Source organism: Lissotriton helveticus, chromosome 4_1, assembly GCF_964261635.1.
Source record: "Lissotriton helveticus chromosome 4_1, aLisHel1.1, whole genome shotgun sequence".
NCBI lineage: Eukaryota > Metazoa > Chordata > Amphibia > Caudata > Salamandridae > Lissotriton > Lissotriton helveticus.
Window position 1 is genome coordinate 1,818,255,000 of NC_136063.1, and position 21,906 is coordinate 1,818,276,905.

The 21,906-nt window shown below is 42.3% G+C and overlaps 1 protein-coding gene across 3 annotated transcripts in view; it reads left to right on the forward strand.

The window, feature by feature from the left end:
• The window catches only part of LOC144829368 (xaa-Pro aminopeptidase 2-like), a 449,433-nt gene that overhangs the window by 319,975 nt on the left and 107,552 nt on the right, over positions 1–21,906 (forward strand). For all 3 annotated transcript variants that reach the window (XM_078688440.1, XM_078688439.1, XM_078688441.1), the window contains one exon: positions 747–818. In XM_078688440.1, the coding sequence (XP_078544566.1) occupies positions 747–818 (72 nt within the window). The remainder of the gene's footprint in view (positions 1–746; positions 819–21,906) is intronic.

Consider the following 21,906-nt stretch of genomic DNA (forward strand, 5'->3'; position numbering starts at 1 on the left):
TTAGCAATAGTTCAATATTTCCAAATCCAAGTGCTACCATTTGATCAAGAACAAAACCCTGCATTTCTAGGATTATCTTCACCTTCATCCAAGGTGTGACAATTTCCAAGACTAAGGATCCGATTTAAAGTTTGGCAAACAGAATACTGTGTCACAAATGCAGCAGAATATCCTGCCCGAAAAAACCCTCAGGCCGGCCGTCTAGAGGCGGGGTACCTGATGTTTTCCATAGACAAAGCCCTCTTGTTTCTCTCTGTCTTTCATTTGCTCTCTTGCTCTCTAACCCTCTCTCTCGCTCTCTCTCTTTGTCTTTCCCACCAACCTCTATTTCTGTATCTATCTCTTGCTTGAATTTAAACAGTCAGACATAACAGTCGACTGCTTTCCTAGTCTATTTGTGATATTTTTCTAACCTGAATATGAAATACTCAACTGAACACTGATGGTTACTGTTAGTATGTGATAATTATTGCACCCAATAAACCCAACACTAAGGTGTTTGGTATTCATAGGGGGGAATACCAGGAGTTTTTGGGGAATAAAATGTAGATTTTGGTGGCTGCCGCTCCAAAATCTGCATTTTCCAGAATTTACTGGGCATTTTTCCCTGATAAATAATAGTAGGTTTGACCTGCCCTAATTTACCAGGAGATAATTTTTGTATACCTCAGTAGTGCCTCATTAGTTCTGAAGGACTAAGTGAGTTGGTGTATGTGTGTGCTTTCATAATTTATTTTCTTTTTCAGTCCATCCAATAACACTGTCCGCAAGCTTTCGGTGAAGGAAATGTATCTTGTCGACTCCGGCGGACAATACCTGTACGTATGTATTGATGCTACCTAGCAGCAATAATATCACGCATTGGCTAAGACATTTTTATTCCGTAGGATTGCAATTTGTATGTGAATAATGTTCAACATGGAATTAGTTAAAGGTTAAAATTAAGCAATCTAGGGCCATTTGTATGAATCATTTTTGCAGTTGGAAAACTTACCGATTCTGTGTATCTTTTACATATGTACAGAATCGGGCCGTTTTCTGATGGCAAAAATGGTTTTATATTTGTACAAATCACAAATTATGATTCGGTAATGTGCTCAATTTGTGTTTGCAATTCAGTATTTGGAAGATGCGTTTTAAGGGTGTCTCTTCCAAACACAAAATCGCAGTAGTATGTATGAATGTTATGCTTTGAGACAGAATTACAGATGCAAATAATTCATTTTTTAACCAACACCTCAAAAGAGGTGGTAACCATTCGCAAATGGGAAGGGGGTCCCTTTTTGAATGATAAAACAGATATTTTTTACGAGCAGGCAGAGGTCCCAGGAAACCTGACTACACTCCAAAAATTGAACTTAAAAGTTTAATTTTCTTTTTTTGAAATGTATCCCGTTTTAAAACAGGATCCATTAAAAAAATGAGTTTTTTATTAAAAAACAGTCACAGACATGGTGGTCTGCAGACCTCAGCAGGCCACCATCCTTGTGACGGCAGCGATTCCTAATGGGTCGCAAATCACAACCTACCTTGTTAATATTCACGAGGTAGGCCTATTTGCAAACCCATTAGGAATCGCTCTTTTGAAAATTATTCTTTTGTACATTAGGAATTGCCTTTCATAACTGCAATTCGGTAAGAATTGCTAATTGGAAATTGCCATTCATATTTTCTGTACATAATGCCCCTAGTTCTTACCAGGAGACACCCCTGTCAGCAAGGTATCATATTCATTCTATCACACACATTAACACAACAAGACAAGACTAGAAATGTATGTATCAATGAGGGAATTTTGAGAAATGACTGAAGGAGAGAGTGAAGGTGGATGGATGATTAATCAACATGTGAGTGCATGGATCAGTGCTTAATTTGAGCCGGTGGTTGCCGCAAAACTGCCACAAAGGGACAAAGCCAGAACCTGCAAGAGAAAGGGGCAGGGAGTGTCTAGTAGTGGATTAAAGACTACCAGCCATAGTATTTGGAGCACCAGTGTGTAATTGCACTGGCCGCTGACTGTTGAGCAGTGCTTCGGGAACAGCACTATTTCTTGCACAAATTGAGCACTGCTGGGGATGAATGATAGGCTAGAAAGGTGGCTGAATGAATACATTAGGGTGTTTGATTAAATGAATTAGCAAAACTGATGTAATTCTAATGATGGATGTGTATATGAATGATATAATGTAATAGGGGGATGAATGGATGCAAGGATGGATGGATGGATTAAAGTGAGGATGAATAAATTAGTGCGGATGGGCAGGTAGATGGATAAATAACCAGGTGGACAGATGCTTCAGCAGATAGATAGGTGAGAAGGAGGATGGCTGACTCTTGACAGTACTTGCAAAGTGAACATTGTTTGTTTTTATAAATACGATATATTGCGCTGGGATTCATTATTTGCCATTGCTACAAAGCTTCCCATTATACATTTGTTACTCCTTGCTAGGACAAACAATACATCTGTGAATTCAAAAAGTCAAGCTAGTGTACGACCTATCACTAAAAAGTACACAGTGAACATATTGACAGACTTGTTGGATGAAGTAGATGTTGTTTTTCTCATTCTTCTTGATTTCTCAATGGCCTACACATGATTAATCAGTACTGGCCTACCCATACCCCAAAACACCACCTGGGTTTACTTGGAAACATCCTCAGCTGGATCTCCTCTTTTCTGACAAACTGATAACCCGTTGTGAAGATAGAGAGTTTCATCTTGGGTACAATCACAATATCTAGTGGTCTCCATCAGGATGCAATCATAACTTCTACTTTGTGCAACCTGTATGTGGATAACTACTGAGTCAGATCTTAACATTTATATGCACAAATCGAAATGCATATGGCATACATGAATTTTTGGGATAGCCTCACTCTCTGCTCAACTCTCAAAGAAACTCCACAGATTGATCTATGATAAGTGCCTATTGATCAAGCCACATGAAACTGGATTTCTCCTCATTTTATCTAAACACAGGAATACATTCAAATATACACTCCAGGATCTAGTGAAAATGGAAGGCATTTGCTATTACTCGTGCTCACAGCAAACTCCTTGAGTTTCACGTCAACGCTTACTTTCATGCTTCACATTAACAAAGTGGAAAACTCTGTACATTTCTTTCTCCTCTCACTCAAAATATCAAGCATCTATTTTGCCATGACCAACCAAAAACAGCCGTGTAATCTCTTGTCGTCTCCAGTCTTGACATTCGGAAAAGCCATTTTAGTGATTTTCCACAATGATGACTTGCCTCGCTCAAGGCTACATTGCAACAAGACTCTTCATTGCCTCAGAAGACTCCCACCACAACACGCCAATTCTACATTAACAGCATTGGCGTTCCTTAACAACAGGAATACAATTAAAATCATGTTGACTCATCTACACAACCTCACAATTGAACAAACTCACATATTTATCTAAGCTGCTTATGATCCTGACCAGCAAAAGAGAACCAAGAAGCTGAAACTCCATTCAACTTCATGTGCTTCATTTTAAAATATCTTTTGCCAGGATACTGGAGCTGCAACATCTGCTTGGAACTCTCTTCTTCTTAATATCAGAACTAAAGCAGCCCTTTTTAGGTCTCGCTAGCGTCAGCGCATGCGCTGCTCATGCAAGACATTTATTAGCTGCTTAAAAAAGCGCAACTTTGCCGGCCACCAGCTTGCTAGAATGCACGTGCGCGTGCGATGTGCACAGCACTTTTTCCCATCAGCGAGCGCGGCGTTACTTTTACGGCCACGCAGCCAATGCTTGGTTCCATAGCTGTTGGTACTCTTGGCCTCCTGCATTGTCCTCAAATTGAAGGCCGGAAGAGGGTTAGGTCCTTGCAGTGCAGTCTGAATCGCCCTTGGAGCCAGGAGTGGATGGTCAGTGTCGCAGGAGTTTAATGCAGACTTGCAGTGGGTTAGCATGGAACGCAATCTGCTTCCCGAAAATCCCTGCTGCTAGCGGTGACGCAAGTCACAGTGGTTCTGCCACATCTCTTCTTGGCTTGGGAGGTTATCCGAAGGTTAATGGCATTTACTTACACCCAAAGAGATTCAACTTTAAATCAAACTCCTGTAACTTATTGCAGTCCGATTTACCACTTCAGGCTTACTTCTCCTGGTGAAGGGCCAAATGGTTCAAGCCCCAAGGGCAAGCACCACAGCTATTCAGCGAAAGACCGCCTCTGTATAATTAGGCAATATTAAACACGAAGAGCAAGAAGGTGCTTTTTGTCCAGTGCAGTGCTGGGAGAGGGTAAGTTATGTGTTTAAAAAATAAATAAGTGTATTAGGATTAGCCACTATACCACCTCCCTTGTTGCTATAGAGGACAACCTTTACTTTGAACGCCCCTGTTGTTCATGTATAGTAGTCATACGGTTATTAACTTTAACTGCCATTTCTTGTTAAGTTTGTCAGAACACACACAGTCTTGAAAAATCAACAAATAGCCAGAAGTACCACTGGTTGAATAGCTTAATAAAAATGCTAAACCCACAATACGTCTAATGAGACTGGAATGTGGCAGACTCTACTGGCCTTCCAGAGGTGAAGCTAACGTTTCACTATCTGCCACCCTTTCACAGGTGATGGGTTCACCTATTGGACAGTGTCCAGCCCCAATACCCTTTTAGAGTCAGTGGTCTGACATTTGGCCGGGTGTAATCCGATGCAGATCAGTGAAGTAACTGGCCCTTTTTCACCCTAAGAGTGTTTCAGATGTGGTTTTGTCATGTAACTGACATTTCTCCAGTTTATGGAATGCTTGACAATCTTCTTCTTAAGTTAGAGATGGGAGTCTGCGATGCTGGTATCAGTATATGTTTAAGAGGCTTTCCATAGGGCACTGTTTTTCTTGGTCTTACAACCTGCCATCTTCCAGGTAACCCATATGCCATCATGTTAATCGACCTGCTTCACCAATGTTTTTGTGCACATGAACTGTACTTGACTTTTCAGACACCTTCGCAATACTGATTCCACTAATGATCTTTGCAATCATTAGGTGCTCCTATGCATGTGGCAAATTTACCAGTATGGCAGAAGTGTGGCATTCACAAGTTTATAGTTGGTGAGATTGCATATGCTTGTGGGTCTACCACACTGCATAAGTAGGTGTACATGGACAAAGCCTTTAGAGCCTTGCAGCTTAGATGACTTGCATATCTAAGGAGAAGAATTCAAGCCTACTCCCAATTCTGTTCCCTGAGATCCAGCAGCCAAAGGCCACTTCTGGTTCCTCAGGTGCTCAAAGCAAGAAGAGGAGGAGGATCATTCGCCTTCATTACTGCTGGTCTTCCTACTAGCATTAGGCTGCTCTCTCTGAAGCAAGTTTTAGAAAAACCTGAAAACCTTTCTCTTCAACTCTGCTATGTAACTCGGTTCTCATTTAACCCAGGTCGCTGGGTTAAATGAGTGGAAAGGGGGAGGAACACAACGATATTTAATAAATGGTATTTCTCATTTGTAAGACTTCTTTTCTCTGTGGAAAAATATTACATGTGTTAATGCATATTCGCAAATTATTTACACGTGCAGAACTTTCAACCTGTTGAAAATCATGCATGAGACATGTGCTTGTTTCTGTACTCCAGGAAATCTAGGACTGTCATAAATTATTTGCATCGCTTCTGGGATTCTGTTTGAATATTTAATAAGTCTACTGTAAAAGAAGGAGTAGCCTCACAGGAGCAGATTTCTGATGTGTTTTTCATCAGGGGCTTTGTGAATTGGTGCTTCAGTCTTTATATCTGTTGCCATGGAATATACATCCTGGTCAAGATTGTATGGTCATAAAGAGGTATCATTAGTCAGGTTCGAAATTGTTAATTAGCATAAAGATGTCATCACCAGAAATTATATCAACACTTTTTCACAAAAATGACAGCTGCGTAAATTACATCATGACATGGCTAAGGAGCCTGGCCTGACATATAATGCAGAGGGAAGTAGATAGTTTTGGCATCACATCAGTTCCAACAGACAGACTTTGGAAAAGCCAATAGGTCTAGCCTTGGTAAGCAGGTACAATGGATACGTTTCTTTTTAATATTTATTGAAAACGTGTGCTATAAAAATTAAAAGAAAACATGACCCCACCTAAACATGACAGCTATACGCTGGCAATAAAAAATTCAAAATATTCATATAATTTTACTAAACAGATTGAGTGCCTCCTAGCATATAGGTGCACTTAGATCACGCACATAAACACTTCTTAGTTTTGAAGTTCATCGCAGCAATGTAGGATTCATCTTGGTTCAAACACTGCCTGAAGTGATGTAACCTGAGATAAAAATTAAATAAAAAAGTGTAACGAAAGGAATGAAGAAAACACAGAACTTTGTCTTACAGTCTTACCTATTAAGGTTGTTAGGGCTTGAAAAGAGGTGTAAAATGTTGCCAGAAAAATCAGAGGCCCTTTCCGTTAGAGGCTGCACGTTTTATAGTGTCACTATATGAGGTCAAAAATCAACTTTGGCTGTCACTCAGAGACATTCAGTTGTTGACAGTCCCAAAGAGAACTTCCCACATTTTACAGTCGTGTTGCCTTTCCAGCAAACTATCCAATGTGATTAATAAGCAGAGGGGAAGAAAGAGCAAGCTTTTATTGTAAAACTGCCTCTCCCTTCATTCATTGCCTGTCCCCTAATTGCTATGTTTTCCTTTCAGTGTTACTCAAGACCAGTGGCGGGTACAACTACAACTAGCATTGGCATAGCCAATAGGTCTCGCCTTTGGGACCGTATAAGTGTTTAGCCATGCAACAGTTGATGTTGTTGCACCACGCATATTGTGCTGCATAACTAAATACTTATAAGGTCCCAGAGGCGAGACCTATTGGCTATGCCAATGCTTGTTATTTTTAGGGGTCATCCAGAAGCTCACCTTCTCTTTTTAAGCCAATTCTTAGGTCTTCTTTTCCCATAACTATAAAACTCTGTGACCTACTGTTAAACCACTTATGATGTCATCTTCTTATGGGTTACAGTAATTGTAACAACTAAATGTTACTGTACTCAACTAATTTTCAGGCACTCCACCCTTGTTGTACTACAATTCAATTGGTTTCTAAGTATATATTAATGTGAAAGAATTCTAATGGATATGTGAACAGTTTGCATTTTTTAAAACTATTCTACCCATACAGTATGGTAACTCTTGGCAGTTATAGGTGATATTAGGTGTATTAGTACATTTCACTCCCCTCATTAGGAAGCTAGCTGCAGGTACATGGTTTTATTCAATAACTCATCCAATTTAGCATGGTGTTATGTTAATCTTACTCTATTGGCGTAGCTAGATTTGTGCATCCTTTTTTTATTGATGAGATGGGGTTTTGGCATGATCCTCAGAACTCTGTATTTTATTGAAAATTGCATTGGCTACAGATGTGGTTATTGCAGTGCTTAATTTATAAAATATGAAGTGCAGGTGCTCGCATTTTTTTAGGAGGCCATACCCACTTCCCTCGGCTCAACCCACTTACTCTAGTTGCCCCACCCACATCCTCAACGGGCACTTCTGACTCTCATTTACCAGAAAATTAGCACATGTTGGCAAAGGTTCATTTAGTGGACCCTGGACAGATGCAATATGGGAGCTTCCATGCAAGATGGTGGCTGAAGAGAAGCAGCTTGACAGTTACATGAACTGTGCACTTTACAGTCCCATCACAAAGGCATGTAAGAGAGACAATGTTGAAAAGTAAGAATGTAAATTGATACTTGTATAGCGCACTACTCACCCGCAAGGGTCTCAAGGCGCTTGTACGAATACCGCTGTGGAACCCATCCTGGCTTTCCCTGTGAGGTGTCCACTCCTGGGCACCCCCAAGGTGGAGGCCAGGCATCCTTAGCGTTGTGGGGGCGGTTGTGGAGATTAAGCAAGCTATTGCCCAGAGTTGCAGAGTGGGACTCCATGATTGGAATAGGCACCGAGGTAAGAATTATCAGGTTCGTGGACTTTTGAGCCCAAGACCCGCCGAGGCGGGGAATTGAACCCTGGTCCCGGGCTAGACCTCTGCATCAGGGTCTGCCGCTCTAACCATTGAGCCACACTTCTCCACATGAGCCACACTTCTCCAGGAGATGCCTTTTTAACTTTTTTAGGTCAGGATTACATGCTATCCCCACTTGAAAGAGCAATCTCTTTGTTTCACAGAATGTCAGCACTTCATGTAGATCTCAATTGAGCAGCTCCAGTCAACTCTTTCCCTTAATTCGTGCACATTCTTTTTCGTTACTGTTTTCTTCCAGTGTCACTGTTTTTCCATATTTCTCTTCCTCTTTCTTTCCCCTTTTTATGTTTTTGTCTCTCTGCTTTCGGTGAAAGTCTGAATAAGAAAAATAGGTAGCGGTCCCCGAAAAATAAGTGCTGGTGGGCCCCACCTGCAACAGCTAGTTCAAATTAAGTACCTTACCATCGCGGTCACAGGCACTAACTTCCCAACTAGGTTTAGGCCCCACACTCACCAGTACTTATATTCATATATACCCAGAATGTGTCAGCGCTCATAGGGTTAACACATATAAGCTCAGTAACAGTCGGTTTTGGTGAAATTGATTAGCATGTGAACAACCAAACATTGCCATACAGTAGATATAGCAGCAATTGTAGGCACTAGAAAGAGTAGCTGCACTGTCTGAAACTAAAGAGGGGAGTTCAGGAACTCACTATGGCTGCCCTTCCAGGTAAAATAGAAGTGGTGCACAAAGGCGCCAGCGTTAACTGCAGTCTCAGTTAACAAACTGGCTGCACTTGTAGGCGCTGGAGCACTTCACAATCACAAGTGAACGGAACGCACCCAGACACTGCATATGGCAGTGTGTTATAGATTGTTGAAATCCATCCACTACTGTCAGATCACAAACAGCAAAAAGACACTTCAATGTAGAGCCACTACTGGCTGTGGATTATTCTGCACTTATAGGCACTCTCAAGTATTAGGACCTAATCACAAGCCTTGTTAATGTTTTTGTTCTTTTTACAGACTAACGTAAATCATTTTTCCACATAACAACATCACAGATTCACAGAATATGCCTTTCATGAAGGGAGCGATTACTTTTATTTATTTTTATACTTCACACGCAAACTGCAAACATTGAAATGGTGCACAGAAGGCTAGTGAAAACTCGGAGGCCCTGAATTGTAATAATAATTCAGTCACCCCCTTCAATTACACCACTACCATCATGGCAACAGACAGTTAGAGTCCCTGTGAGCACTGAGCTGAGGAAAGAAGCACATAAAATGAACCCCTTTGCAGGCCAGACGTGGTGAGGAATCAATTTTGTTTTTTGGGAGCCTTCTCTGGCAAGAAACTGCTGGTTACTCAGATCGAGCACTGCCACAGCCTTATTGGACAAGAGTTAGGAATAAATACCAAATCTACATAAGTGTGCAAGCAATTTTTAGCTCAGCATGTTGTCCTGAGAAGAAAGAGAGACTGCATTGAGACACAACAAGTTTCAGAACTAACCACTCAATCCATTAAAGATTTAAAGAAACGTTAGCTACCAGGGATGGGATCGGAGAAGACAGTGCACAATAATAGCACATGTATGGAGTATGAGAGGGGCACCAGTGTACGAAGAATGTAAAGCAGATGGACAATAGAAGAAAGGGAATCTTTAATAGATACTAATATTATGTTACTTTGGGGGACTGGTCCACGGTATGTAAAACTACAAAAAAAAGAAATATATACAGCGAGAGAGTTAGAGAAAAGAGAGAGTCGATGTTAGATTTGGGGTCTCTAGTTGGCACAGATAGGTACTTGTGACAAATAAGGACCCTTGCCTCTAGTCAGGATAAGGGGGTACACTCCTAAAATAACCCCTGCTCACCCCTCGGTAGCTTGGCACGAGCAGACAGGCTTATCTCAGAGGCAGTGTGTAAAGCATTTGTGTCCACATACAGTAACCCAGTGACAACACTACAGATGGACACCACACAGTTGTATATTAAAAATAAGTATTCTTTATATAGACTTAACACAAGACCACAAACAACAAAAATCCACAATACTATACTTTAAGATGGTAATTTTAGCTTAGTTCAGTTCAGTTCTTAAGATGTGACACTTTGCGTCAATGTACCTTACGATGCGTTGCACTTCCACAACAAGTAATGTTGCAGTGATGGAAATGCGGCAAAGTTACGGTGCAAAGAAATAAAGACGTGAAGATCTTCCAGATGTGGCACGCTTCTCCGATGATGTGAGAAGTCTGGGTTCGATGCGTCAACTGCAGCGGCGACACCCTTGTACAGCGATGCGACGGCAAAGCCTCGGCTGAGGCACTCTTCCCCGACTTTACGAGAGGCTTCTGCACAATGCGACAACTACAGCGGCGACATCCAAGATGCGACGACAGCGACGGCGACACGCTTCTCCTTCGTTGCGAGACCCTTCTCCTGATGCGGTGTAATACTACAGCTACAACGTCGACATTCACTATGCGACAGCAGCAGCAGTAACACGCTTCTTCCTCTTTGAGTCTCGCTTCCAGCTCCTTGCGACACGCAGTCCCTCAGAAGACCCCGAAACAGCAGCAGGCACTTCCAAAGAATTCTGGGGAGCTGGGGGTTGAAGTCTGTTGTCCCTGTGACTTCAGCAGGGGCTAAGCTCTTTTCCAAGCCCTTGGAGATCCTTCACAAGTTGAAAATAAAGCACACAAAGTTCTTTCTCCTTTCTTTGGCAGTCAGGCAACCACTGCAGGCCAATCCCCCAAGCAGCACTTCAGCTTAGGGATAGCCTCTCCTCAGTTTGTTCAGGTTCCTCTCCTCAGAAAAGGTTTCGTCTTGTAGTCCAAAAGTGATCTAATTTCTAGGGGTCCCTATATTTATACCCCAAAATCCTTTGTCCTCTGAGGGCAGAGGGGCCTTTACCTAGTCCAAACCAGTTCTGGAGCACTCTGTTTACATGACTCCTTCTTTCCTTTCACAGTGCAGGACAGAAACATCAGACGCCCCACAGGGGGGTGTAGCCAGCACTGTGGGGGGCAGGCACAGTCCTATTCAGGTCCCAGGTGCAACTCCTCCCTCCCATCTAGATGCAGATCTCTCTATTCACCACTGGGCGGACTCATCCTGTCTCCTGGAATCCCCCAGCCCTGTCACTCAAACTCCAGACAAGGAATACACAACCTAGCAGAGGCAGGCTTGGAAGGTTAGACAAGAAAATACCTACTTTCTAAAAGTGGTATTTTCAAACACAGAATGTTAAAACCAACTTCACTAAAAGATGTATTTTATCATTCTGAGTTCAGGCATACTAAACTCGGATTTCTACCATGTTCCCTGAGTCCGTTAGGATTATAAAATGTAATAATCTAACTGCCCATTCTAGCATATGGAGAGCAGGTAGCCTTGCAATAGTGAAACATAAAAATGGCTGTAATTGACTATTAGGACATGCCACACACACCAGGGCATGTCCTACCTTATACGTGCAATGCACCCTGCCCATGGGTCTACCATAAGGGTATCTGATATGAAGAAAAGGGAAGGTTTAGGGACTGGCAAGTGGGTGCACTTGCCCAGTTAGCATGGCAGTACAAGACTGCACACAGGCTCTGCAATGGCAGACCTTAGACACATTTTACAAGGATGCTTCTGTGGGTGGCACAACCGGTCCTGGAAGCCCACCAGCAGCATTTGGATTTACAAGCCCTGGGCACACTCAGTGCACTATACTAGAGTCTGACAAGTAAACCAAACCAATCAATCATGGAGTCACTAATCCACATATCAATTTACAATAGGGAGATCATATGCACTTTAGCACTGATCAGCAGTGGTAAAGTGCCCAGAGTCATAAAATAGCCAACAACAGGTCAGAAAAAATATAGGAGGAAGGCAAAAAGTTCAGGGATGACCCTGCAAATCGGGCCATGTCCAACAGTCAGTAAATATGAACGAGAGAGGAAGGTGGGAGGAATCAGATGGACAATAGAGGGAAGTATAGAGAAATAGAGAGAGAAACATGCAGAGAATGTCAAGAGTCATACTGTGAGGCACAGAGAGTGAGTGAGGGAGGGTAACCAAAGGACAAAAAATATATTTCCTGACCAGATCCCTGATATGGATTACTAATAACTTCATGAAATTATAAAACATTAAAATAGAAATTCTGCTTGCCACCAAGGAATCATATATTTAGAATAAGGTAGTGTGGCCCAATATCATGTGTCCTGTGCTAAATCTGTCATTAGAAAGGGAGGTTTCCAAAGTTTCAAGTTTCTGCTTTCTCCATCTGAAAACACCTAAAATACGGCTTCCCTGGCCTGACCCAGGTGGTGACACATCCATGTGGCAACTTGTGATGCACCGCTGCACAATCTCGGAACACAATCAGTTGTATTTTCATTTGTGAACGTTAAACTGCAGGGATTTAGCCATTTAGAAGCAGTTAACTGTGTAGGAGAGCAGGAGCCTGGAGGATACTTCAGGCTCAGGGCAGGGGCCAGGCAGGGGCTACATCAGCACTAAGACTGGAAAATTGCAGGCAGAGGGGCACAGAAGCCATGGAAGTTGATTAACCAACATGCCAGTTGTAGCGAAAGTAAAATCCTGCCCCCTCTGATCGCCAGTGTCATCGCAGGGTGACTCCTTTTCTCATCCTTAGTCCGTCAACATATTTCTGTTTGCTCCTGCAGTGCGAGGATATAGGCAGGCAGTGTAAAATCTACAGGAAAGTAACCAGGGTTCTTAGAATCCTGTTTATATTCTTTCCCTTCGCCTGCCTTCCTGAGCCTTGAAGCTTGGGGTAGCAATTGCAGTGCAAGGGTAGCAGGGGCTTCCCCTTGCTACCTCTCGCTCACTCGGCCATCTGCTCCTTCAACTAATGAAGCTGGGGTCCCCTAGTGCACTGTTTCATCATTGTAAGCCGGGCTCAGCCAGCACTCTCACGCAGGCTCCTTCACAGCCTCTATCATGCGTCCCCCGAATGGATCAACAATCCAGTTCCTCCTGTCGGAGAAGGACTGGGGGTCTGGGGCCTTTAACTTAACCCCAGTAGGCTGGGCCCTTCATCGTTATATGATATATGTCTGTACGGCCGCCGCCGGCTAATTGGCCAGGCAGAGGCAGTGGCGCAACATCATCATCTCCGTCACACCCCAAAAAAATGCAGCATTGGTTGGGCATGGCTCAGTCAGTGCATGGTTACCAGTACTTTAGGGTTATTACGGTTATGTGGTAGGCTGGGGGCCGCGGCACTGCCTTAACTAACTACTGATACATACAGCCCTGAAACAGCGAACTATTAGGGGAGCAGGAACCTGGAGGAAACTTCAGGCGCTGGGCAGGGCCTTTAACTTAACCCCAGCTGGCCCGGCCCCTTCATCATGATACAAAAATATATCTGACTGTGTATGACCGCAGCTACTAGGCCAGGCAGAGGCAGTAGCGTAGCCGTGGGACGCAGAGTATTATCATCAAACCACGGGCGTAACATCAGCACGCTAAAAAAAGCAGCATTGGTTTGGCCATGGACATGCCTACTGGTTATTACTTACTGTTACGTGGTGAGCCGAGGCACAGCCTTAATTCACTGAAATAGGCCTGGTGTGGTGCTGCTACTGCTCTCAACATGGTTGGGCTCACTTGAATGCTGCTTTTGACTCATGGGAGGCGTGGCAATCTGGAACAAAATCTGCACATGCTGCCTGGCTGCCACACATACCCTACACCTGCCGGACCAAATCCAGCCCAAATTGGCCAATCAGTGTCCCGCCCAGCAGCAACACTGAACAAAGGGCAGCAAAAACAGTAATGCCATCAGAATCTTATTGGCTCAGGCTCTCACAGCCTCAACACTCTTCACTAGGGACTCGGGAGTGGAGAACAACACTGCGCAGAGTCCGTGAGGTACATATACTAAATTTAAATATCAATTATCAATATTATGTGTGACGTCACGTGCAGCAGACCCGTGTAGACCCGGCCCTGCAAAGTAAGTGCTGGTGCTAAGCACTTGAAAGCACTGGCACACATTAAGCATTGGGTTCATGTGATTATTTAACCAAGAATTACATAATTGAGAAATGAGAAATCCAGTTTGAAGCTTGATAATACCAGGTTTAGAGGCAACAGTCAAGCCACTAGACATTGCATTTGATTAGATTAGATCAGTATTTATAGAGCATGCTGTTAATTTAGAGAGGACAATACTGTGGCATAACTACCAGAAAGTTTTACCTAGATTAAAGAGTAACGTTTTCAAGTGTTTTGAAAAACATGAAGATTGGGTTGTTGGCAAAGGTCCAGTAGGGTGTGATTTCGATGTTTAGAGGCAAAATTTCAGGAATGACCAAGCCTCAATGCACAATCTGTAAATCTTGGAGAGAATGGAAAGGTTTGGTCTTAGAAGAGTGTAGATAATGGGCTGCATTATATGAGAAAATAATCTTTTGTAGCTAGAGAGATTTGTTTACCTAGAGGATTTGACCACCCAATTAATTCACAATTAAGTACCTAATTTGTGAATTCAGTATAATACCTACTTGTTTTTAGCAAGTCTTTTGGCCACATTCAGGCATTTCATTTCTCTTTTAGTCATACACATCCCAGGTGAAAATTAAAACACTTTGGGATTCCTAATTATCAAGATCAGTGAAAAGAAGTCAAAACGTTATCAGGTAAGGAGACTCATTTATTAGGTCCAGTCATAGGAGCTCCCCGGCAGCAACTGCCGTAGTTTGAACATTCTCTGTTTCACACAGGGAACATACAGCACAAGCATTCTACGGTGGAAACCAGATCCCAACACACCGCCCTCTCTTCACAATAAAAAGAAAATGAAGAACAGAAAATGGCAGAAAGAAAACAGAGAAAGATGAGAGCGTGAGAATAAAGATGAAATTGGAGGCAAGAGCAGAAAACAAGAAAAAAAAATTACATCTTGTAATCACGGAATTTCACAAGAACAAATTTCAACCTGGAAGATGCACTCCTCAAAGGAGCATGATCAGAATGAACAACACCTCCCCTCCCGTGAACACCAGAGGGTACAACAAGAGGAGGAAAATGAGCCCCCAGTTTTTTGTTTACCACATCTACCATAGGTTTGGGTACAATGGAGATGGTGGATTTGTTCCAAACTCTTCAGTCCATTAATACCACCACATGGTCTTTTCCAGCAGACACTCTTATAGGAGATGAGAATCGAGACTCTCCCTTGCGAAGAAATCCCGGTTTCTTAATTCTCACCCAATCACCCACCTTAACATCCAGAGGGTGATGCACAGCAGGCCTGGTGTCATATCTAGACTGAACAGAAGCCCTGACATCAGTTACAGTAGACCGCTTCTTGGTATCGAATACTCTTCTGGACATCCATTCCTTATTCAGTTTGGAGCCTGCCACCCTTCTCCGAAGGAAGGTGAATGGGGCAACACAGTACTGACATTAGGAGTGGTATTCACAGCCCACAACATATCACAAACAGCCTTGCGCCAATGCAACCCATTCACCAAAGCAAATTGCAGGTGTTTCGTTGACAACACGGTTGAAACGCTCAACTAAGCTGTTGCTGCGGGGTGATTAAGGGACTTAAAAATGTGTTTGATGCCAGCCTCCTTAAGGAATTTCTGCATTTCAAATGAAGTTAACTGGGTACCGTTGTCTGATACTAACTCCTCCGGAAAAACCTCCCTGAGGAAAATGTCTTGAAAAAAATTGATAACAGAAGAGGAATTGACATTATCCACAAATCTATCTTCAGGCCATTTGGACATGTAGTCGACCAGAACAAGAACATATTTATGGGAACTACCAATGAGTCCAAACGGACCAGCATTATCAAAAGCCAGTTTGGTCCATGGTGTATTCTTCACAACATTTGGTTCAACAGGAGGAGGTTGGGGCACTTGAGACGTATCTCTTGTGACACACGCACAACAGTCCCGTACAAAATGTTCAACATCCTTATCCAGAGCCGGCCACAAAAAAATCTTGCCTCACTCTGTGCTTCATGGCACGAATGCCAGGATGACCTTCGTGAGCCAAATTTAAAATTCTACTGCGAATTGAGGAGGGAACCACTAGCAACCCACCTGTACGTAACACACCATCCATCACAGACAACTCATCTTTGACTCTTTTGTAGGGCACCAAATCAGAAGGACAATCCTTGTCGCTGGGCCACACATTGGCTAAGTGGTCGATGACCTTCATTACAACAATATCCTCAGATGTACTGTCCAACCATTCACACTCAGAAAGGGCACAACCCACAGTGTCTTCCAACGAGCATACAGCACAGACAATTTCTAAATTGTCACATTCTGAAACATCATTCTCAGCTGAAAGGGGTAACCTGGACAGGCAATCAGCAACTTGTTTTTTAGCCCCAGCCACATACTCAAGTGGATAGCGGAATTCTTGCAACCTGAATTGCCACTTTGAAATACGCGGTGTGGCCCTTCCGCCACCCTTGGTTGTGAATAAGTCAACCAAAGGTTTGTGATCAGTCCTCAAAATGAACTTGTTGCCTCAAAACATTCTTAAAATGTTGTACACCCCACCACAAACCCAGGGCTTCCTTTTCAATAGTTGAGTAAGTACCCACAGCACCCCTCAGAGTTCCTGAAGCGAAGGCTATGGTTCCTTCCCGACCATCATTCCTCCTTTGGAAAAAAACAGCCCCCAACCCAACATTACTGGCATCGGTAGATATATACATACATCATTGATGTTGAAAAGTTTAAGGGGGCCAGCTTGAACAATTTCATGTTTGATAGATTAAAAGTTGTTGCAACAGTCATCATCATATACAAATGTAACATTTTTCTTAAGCAAGTTGCGCATGGAAGCGGTTTTAGTAGAAAAATTGCTAACAAACTTTGAGTAATATTCTACCAACCCTAAAAAGGAACGAAGTTGGTACTTGTTCGAAGGTGTGAGTGCATTCTGAATGGCCTCTATTATTTTAAGTTTGGGCTCAATACCGTTGTGAGATATATGATGCCTAAGTAATCAACACCATGTTGGAGAAACTTACATTTGTCAGCCCTCAATGTTAAACCACTTGCTTGAATGATACTTAGTACATGTTTTACTCTTTCATCATGTTCAGATTCAGTCTTCCCATAAATAAGGATATCGTCTTGAAAAAAAATGACTCCAGAAATGTCCTTGAATAGATTCTTCATTAACCTCTGAAACACAGCTGAAGCTGAGGTAAGGCCAAAGGGCATACAGATGTAACGATAAGCACCTTCTGGAGTGACAAAAGATGTTACATGTCTAGACTCTTTTCACAGCTCAATTTGATGATACGCTGAGGAAATGTCAAGGGAAGTAAAAAAACTTGGCACTATCAAGAGTGGTTAACAACTCATTGATGGTGGGAAGTGGTTGATGATCGACCCAGATGTTAGCGTTGAGGACTCTCAAGTCAACACACATCCTAAGACACTTGTCTGATTTTCGTGCAAAAACAATTGGTGCAAGCCATTCGGAACCCTCAATAGGTTCGATAACTCCAGCAGTACAAAGACGTTCTAATTCTTTTTTGAGTTCTGGACGAAGGCTCAAAGGCACCTTGCGAACTCTGTGTGCCACGGCCTTTGCACCATCTTTGAGAATGATTCAATGCTGGAACCCCTTGAGCTTACCAAGCTTGCCATCGAAAACTTCAGGAAACATTTGTTCCCCCTTGACATTGGATAATTGGGTAACGGTGTGAGCTGGGGATGCACTGAGAGAAGATTTGTAAAATTCACTTCGGGAAACTACCATGTCGGGATGGTTTGGGTCCAAGATGATGTTCAACGCTCCTTGTTCACCCCAACCTAACAAATTTGCACCATTCTTGACTACAAATACAGTTCCAGTGGCGTGGTTGGTATTGAAATGAGATTTGCAGTAAATTTTCCCAATACCTCAACTCTTTTGCCCCCATATGCAAACATTTTGATATTAGATTGTTCAAGTTGAGTATTGGCTATTTTATCACAATCTACAACATTAACCAAAGTAAACGGAGAACCAGAATCAGCCAGAAAACTTAGACATGTACCATTTACAGAAATGTTGCAAGAAGGAGATTTTCTTCTGTGAACTCCATCCAAGGAAGATAGTTCAACTACTCCTTCAGTGCGAGACGATGAAGGGGACAGCATTCGTAGGTCATAGTTCTCCTCTTCTGAATCATCAGCAAAGGCTTTCACCATTTGATCTGGACTCCTCTTGATGAGAACAGCTTTACACATTCTTGAGTAGTGACCCTTCCTTCCACAATAATTGTAACAAGTCTGATTCTAGGCTAAACTAAATTTGGCATGACCCAGATGAGATTTACTCCCACAGGGGAAGCACATTGCATCATTCTGTTCAAACTTGGCTTTAGTAGGATTCGATGAAGGAAGACGTGAAATGTTGACAGGTGATGGTTTTGGAACACTAACAGATGGTGATTTTGCAGATTTGGAAACAGTTTTTAGTAGCTTTACTTCAGTAGTTGAGGAAGTATTGCTCATTTCTTTCACGCAGAACTGGAAATATTCTATACATCTGGCCAACGTGAGAGCAGTTTCCAACTCAGGATCATCTGAGGATAGCAATTTTTCTTGGATTTTTTTGTTGGAAGTCTTCTCAATTAACTGATCACATATGATCTCATCCCTGAATTCACTATAGTTGCAATTGACAGCTAGAATTCTAAGGGCAGGGACGAAATCATCAATAGACTCACCAGGAGTTTGAGCACGCTGAAGAAATTTGTGACGTTCCAGAACAATGTTCCTTTTAGGGCTGAATCGTTTGTCTAAGGTTTTGATGACAGAAGCATATTCGTCAACAAGTAGAGAATCACCATTGTCTCCACCACTCACAAGAGTACTTACTACCTCCAGAGGTAAGGTTTTTAAAATGTTCCTGCCCTCCGAACCAAGGTTATAGATTGAAAGAGCCTTCTTCTTTTTAGAAGTGAAAGTTTCACCAGCAATGGCTTCTAAATACACCTCAAAAGTATCTTTCCACTCTTCCCATTTTACAGGTGGTGAGCCGGCAGACTGTAGGAAAGATAGAGGTGCCAAAACACAATCCATAACTGAGCGTGGGTGAGTTGCTGCCCCACACTGATATAAAATGCACTGAGCGAGGACTTGATATAGTGTGAAGACAACGAGAAATGATTGATGGTGTGCGCATCACCAAATGCGCAAAAGAGGAAGAATGATGCTCAACTATAAGAAATGGCGAAAAGGTGTGTACATCACCGAATACCCAATGATGAATAGAGGTAATGATGCACAAAACTTGGAACATCACTGAGGGTATGCTGTGCGCATCAGCGAAGAAAGTACATAAAAAAACACATGACATTAAACTGAACGCCTGAAATTAACAGCTGTGCGCATCAGCCATGAACTCAGCAAGTTGTTAAACTGTGCGCGTTGAAATTAATAGCTGTGCGCATCAGCGGTAGACTCGGCAAAGCGTTGATGAACTGTGCGTATTGAAATTGACAGCTGTGCGCATCAGTGTTAGACTCAGCAAAGTGTTGCCATGACAATATTGCAAGATGCAGACCGAAGAAATCCAAGATGGCTGCACGCAACGTTGGTACGTTGCATGCGCGTCACAGAGGAAGTCAGGCAGGGGAACGTAGGAAACATGCCACGCAGCGCATGAAGGGAGAACAAAGACGCCACGAAGGAGGAGCAGTGGTAACTGCCTCAGTCGTGCGCCGGGCTCACAAAATTGCACAAAGTACCTCAAAATTGGAGAAACAGCTTGCAGGAATATGAAGATGACCAGCAGATTGCCAGTAGAAGACCACCAAAGCGAACAGAATGCAGGAAGATGGCAACATCAAAAGTAAGGAAACAGCTGAAGCACAATGGCACCGCGTTGGTCAGCTGAGAGCAGGATCACCGTAGAGTGGGGAGACCGGAGACTGGACCCTTGTCGCCAATGAAAAGAAGTCAAAACGTCATCAGGTAAGGAGATTCATTTATTAGGTCCTGTCATAGGAGCTCCCCGGCAGCAAATGGCGTAGTTAGAACATTCTCTGTTTCACGCAGGGAACATACAGCACGAGCATTCTACGGTGGAAACCAGATCCCAACAAGCAGCAAACACACATACACACGTCTATCTAATAAATACATATAGATATGATAACTAGCAACAAAATCCACGTTTACAAATTGGGTTTCAAGTGTTTACAATTTGTAATATTACTGGTGTGTATTTCAAATGTTCTCCTAGTTTACAAAATATCCAGATAGAATTGAATTTTCCTAAATCCATTTATTACGATAAGCTCTATCGGGATCAGTAAAATAGTCAAGCAGGTACTCAATGACTTATCTCATGCTAGAGACCTGAACCATCAGGCCACAAGAGACCCTTTCAAGTCACTCAGCTTTAGGCATTACCTCATGCCCTTCACTATAGACCAGGGGCTACTGACCAATCTTGTGGTGTACAGATAATAGCACTAGAGATAAGGATGGTGTTTCCACGGTGCAAACCTGACGCAAACTCGAATCTGTGTCATGTTCACTTTGATGGACCTTTTTCTCACACTGAGGCTAAAATCATAAAATTCAGCAATATATAAATGACAGTGAAGCAGAGTTTGCCTCACAGGAATGACAGAGAGAAGTAATTTTGTAAACCATGAAGGTTTCTTAACAGATTAGTAAAGTTACAATTTCAAATTGAATAAGTTGAGAACAACTGATTAACAATAGCATATGCAAACTAAGACAACATTTTGTTTCCATAAAGGGAACCTCCCTAATGCTAAACTAAGTTTGTGGATAAGTCATAAACTTTTGAAGCAGTTGGTGTCAGTAAATATAGCATTAAAAGTAGAACCAAAGGAAGGTTTCCAGAAAAAGGGATATGTGTACTTCCTTTAGAAAGTAGGTCATATATAGCCTTGGAAGTAGAAACAAATGAAAGGTCCAGGTTCAAGAAAAGAAGTGTAGTTGCTCTAGAAAGTAAATCTATGAACAGAACTATAAGGATTATCAAGTGTCAAGAGGAAGGGCCGTCCACCTGCAAAGCTGGACAGGGACAAATGCTAACTAACTAAACAGTCTATCAAATTTTAAAACAAGAAATCAGATATAAGAGATACATTCTACAGGTTCCCACCCAGTAAGAACCAATCAAAAATCAATGACTAGGTGTCGGCCTCCTTCTCACAGATAATACAATGCCAGATTCATCTATCATCGTGACCTTCAAATTGTCTCATAAAGATTTATTCATCTGATCTACCTCCCATCCTGTTCATCCAGGTGCTAAAAATATTGTCCAACTAATTAGTTTCAATAATACGAGATTCACACAGTAAGCTAACAGACAATAACCCTTTTAATAAGAACATGGTGATTCTAGTGTCTACAAGAGAAAACAAGTCATGCAAAGCAAGCACAAATACAATATTTCAACATAGAGTATGGCACCTAGGCCAACTTATGTCAATGATAAGATATAGATATCCCAACTACAATTAATCAAGGCATATAATAATTGTTTTACAAAGTCTAAATGTAAAATAACATGTGCACACAAATAGGTGAGGATTAAGAATTTAGCAAATTAGCAATTTATTAAGTGCAAATAAATGAAAATGAATTTGCTTCACAAATTAACCCTCTCTGATGGCTTGTAGAACCATCACCTGAAATATCCACCATTTCCCATCATGACAACTGAAAAAACATTTACTGACCGTGGTTGCTTATGTCTAGACACCGGACTTTGCATCACAAGCCCTGTGTACCTATCAGTACCTCGCACCAGACTCGCCTCACCTTGTAACTAGCACATTGCCTCAAGTGCGTGATGCATCTTTGACGGTGTGAGATCTATTTGTGTGGTGTTTTCCCTGTTTTACTGTTTGAAGTGCTGCACAAATTCTTTACTCACATC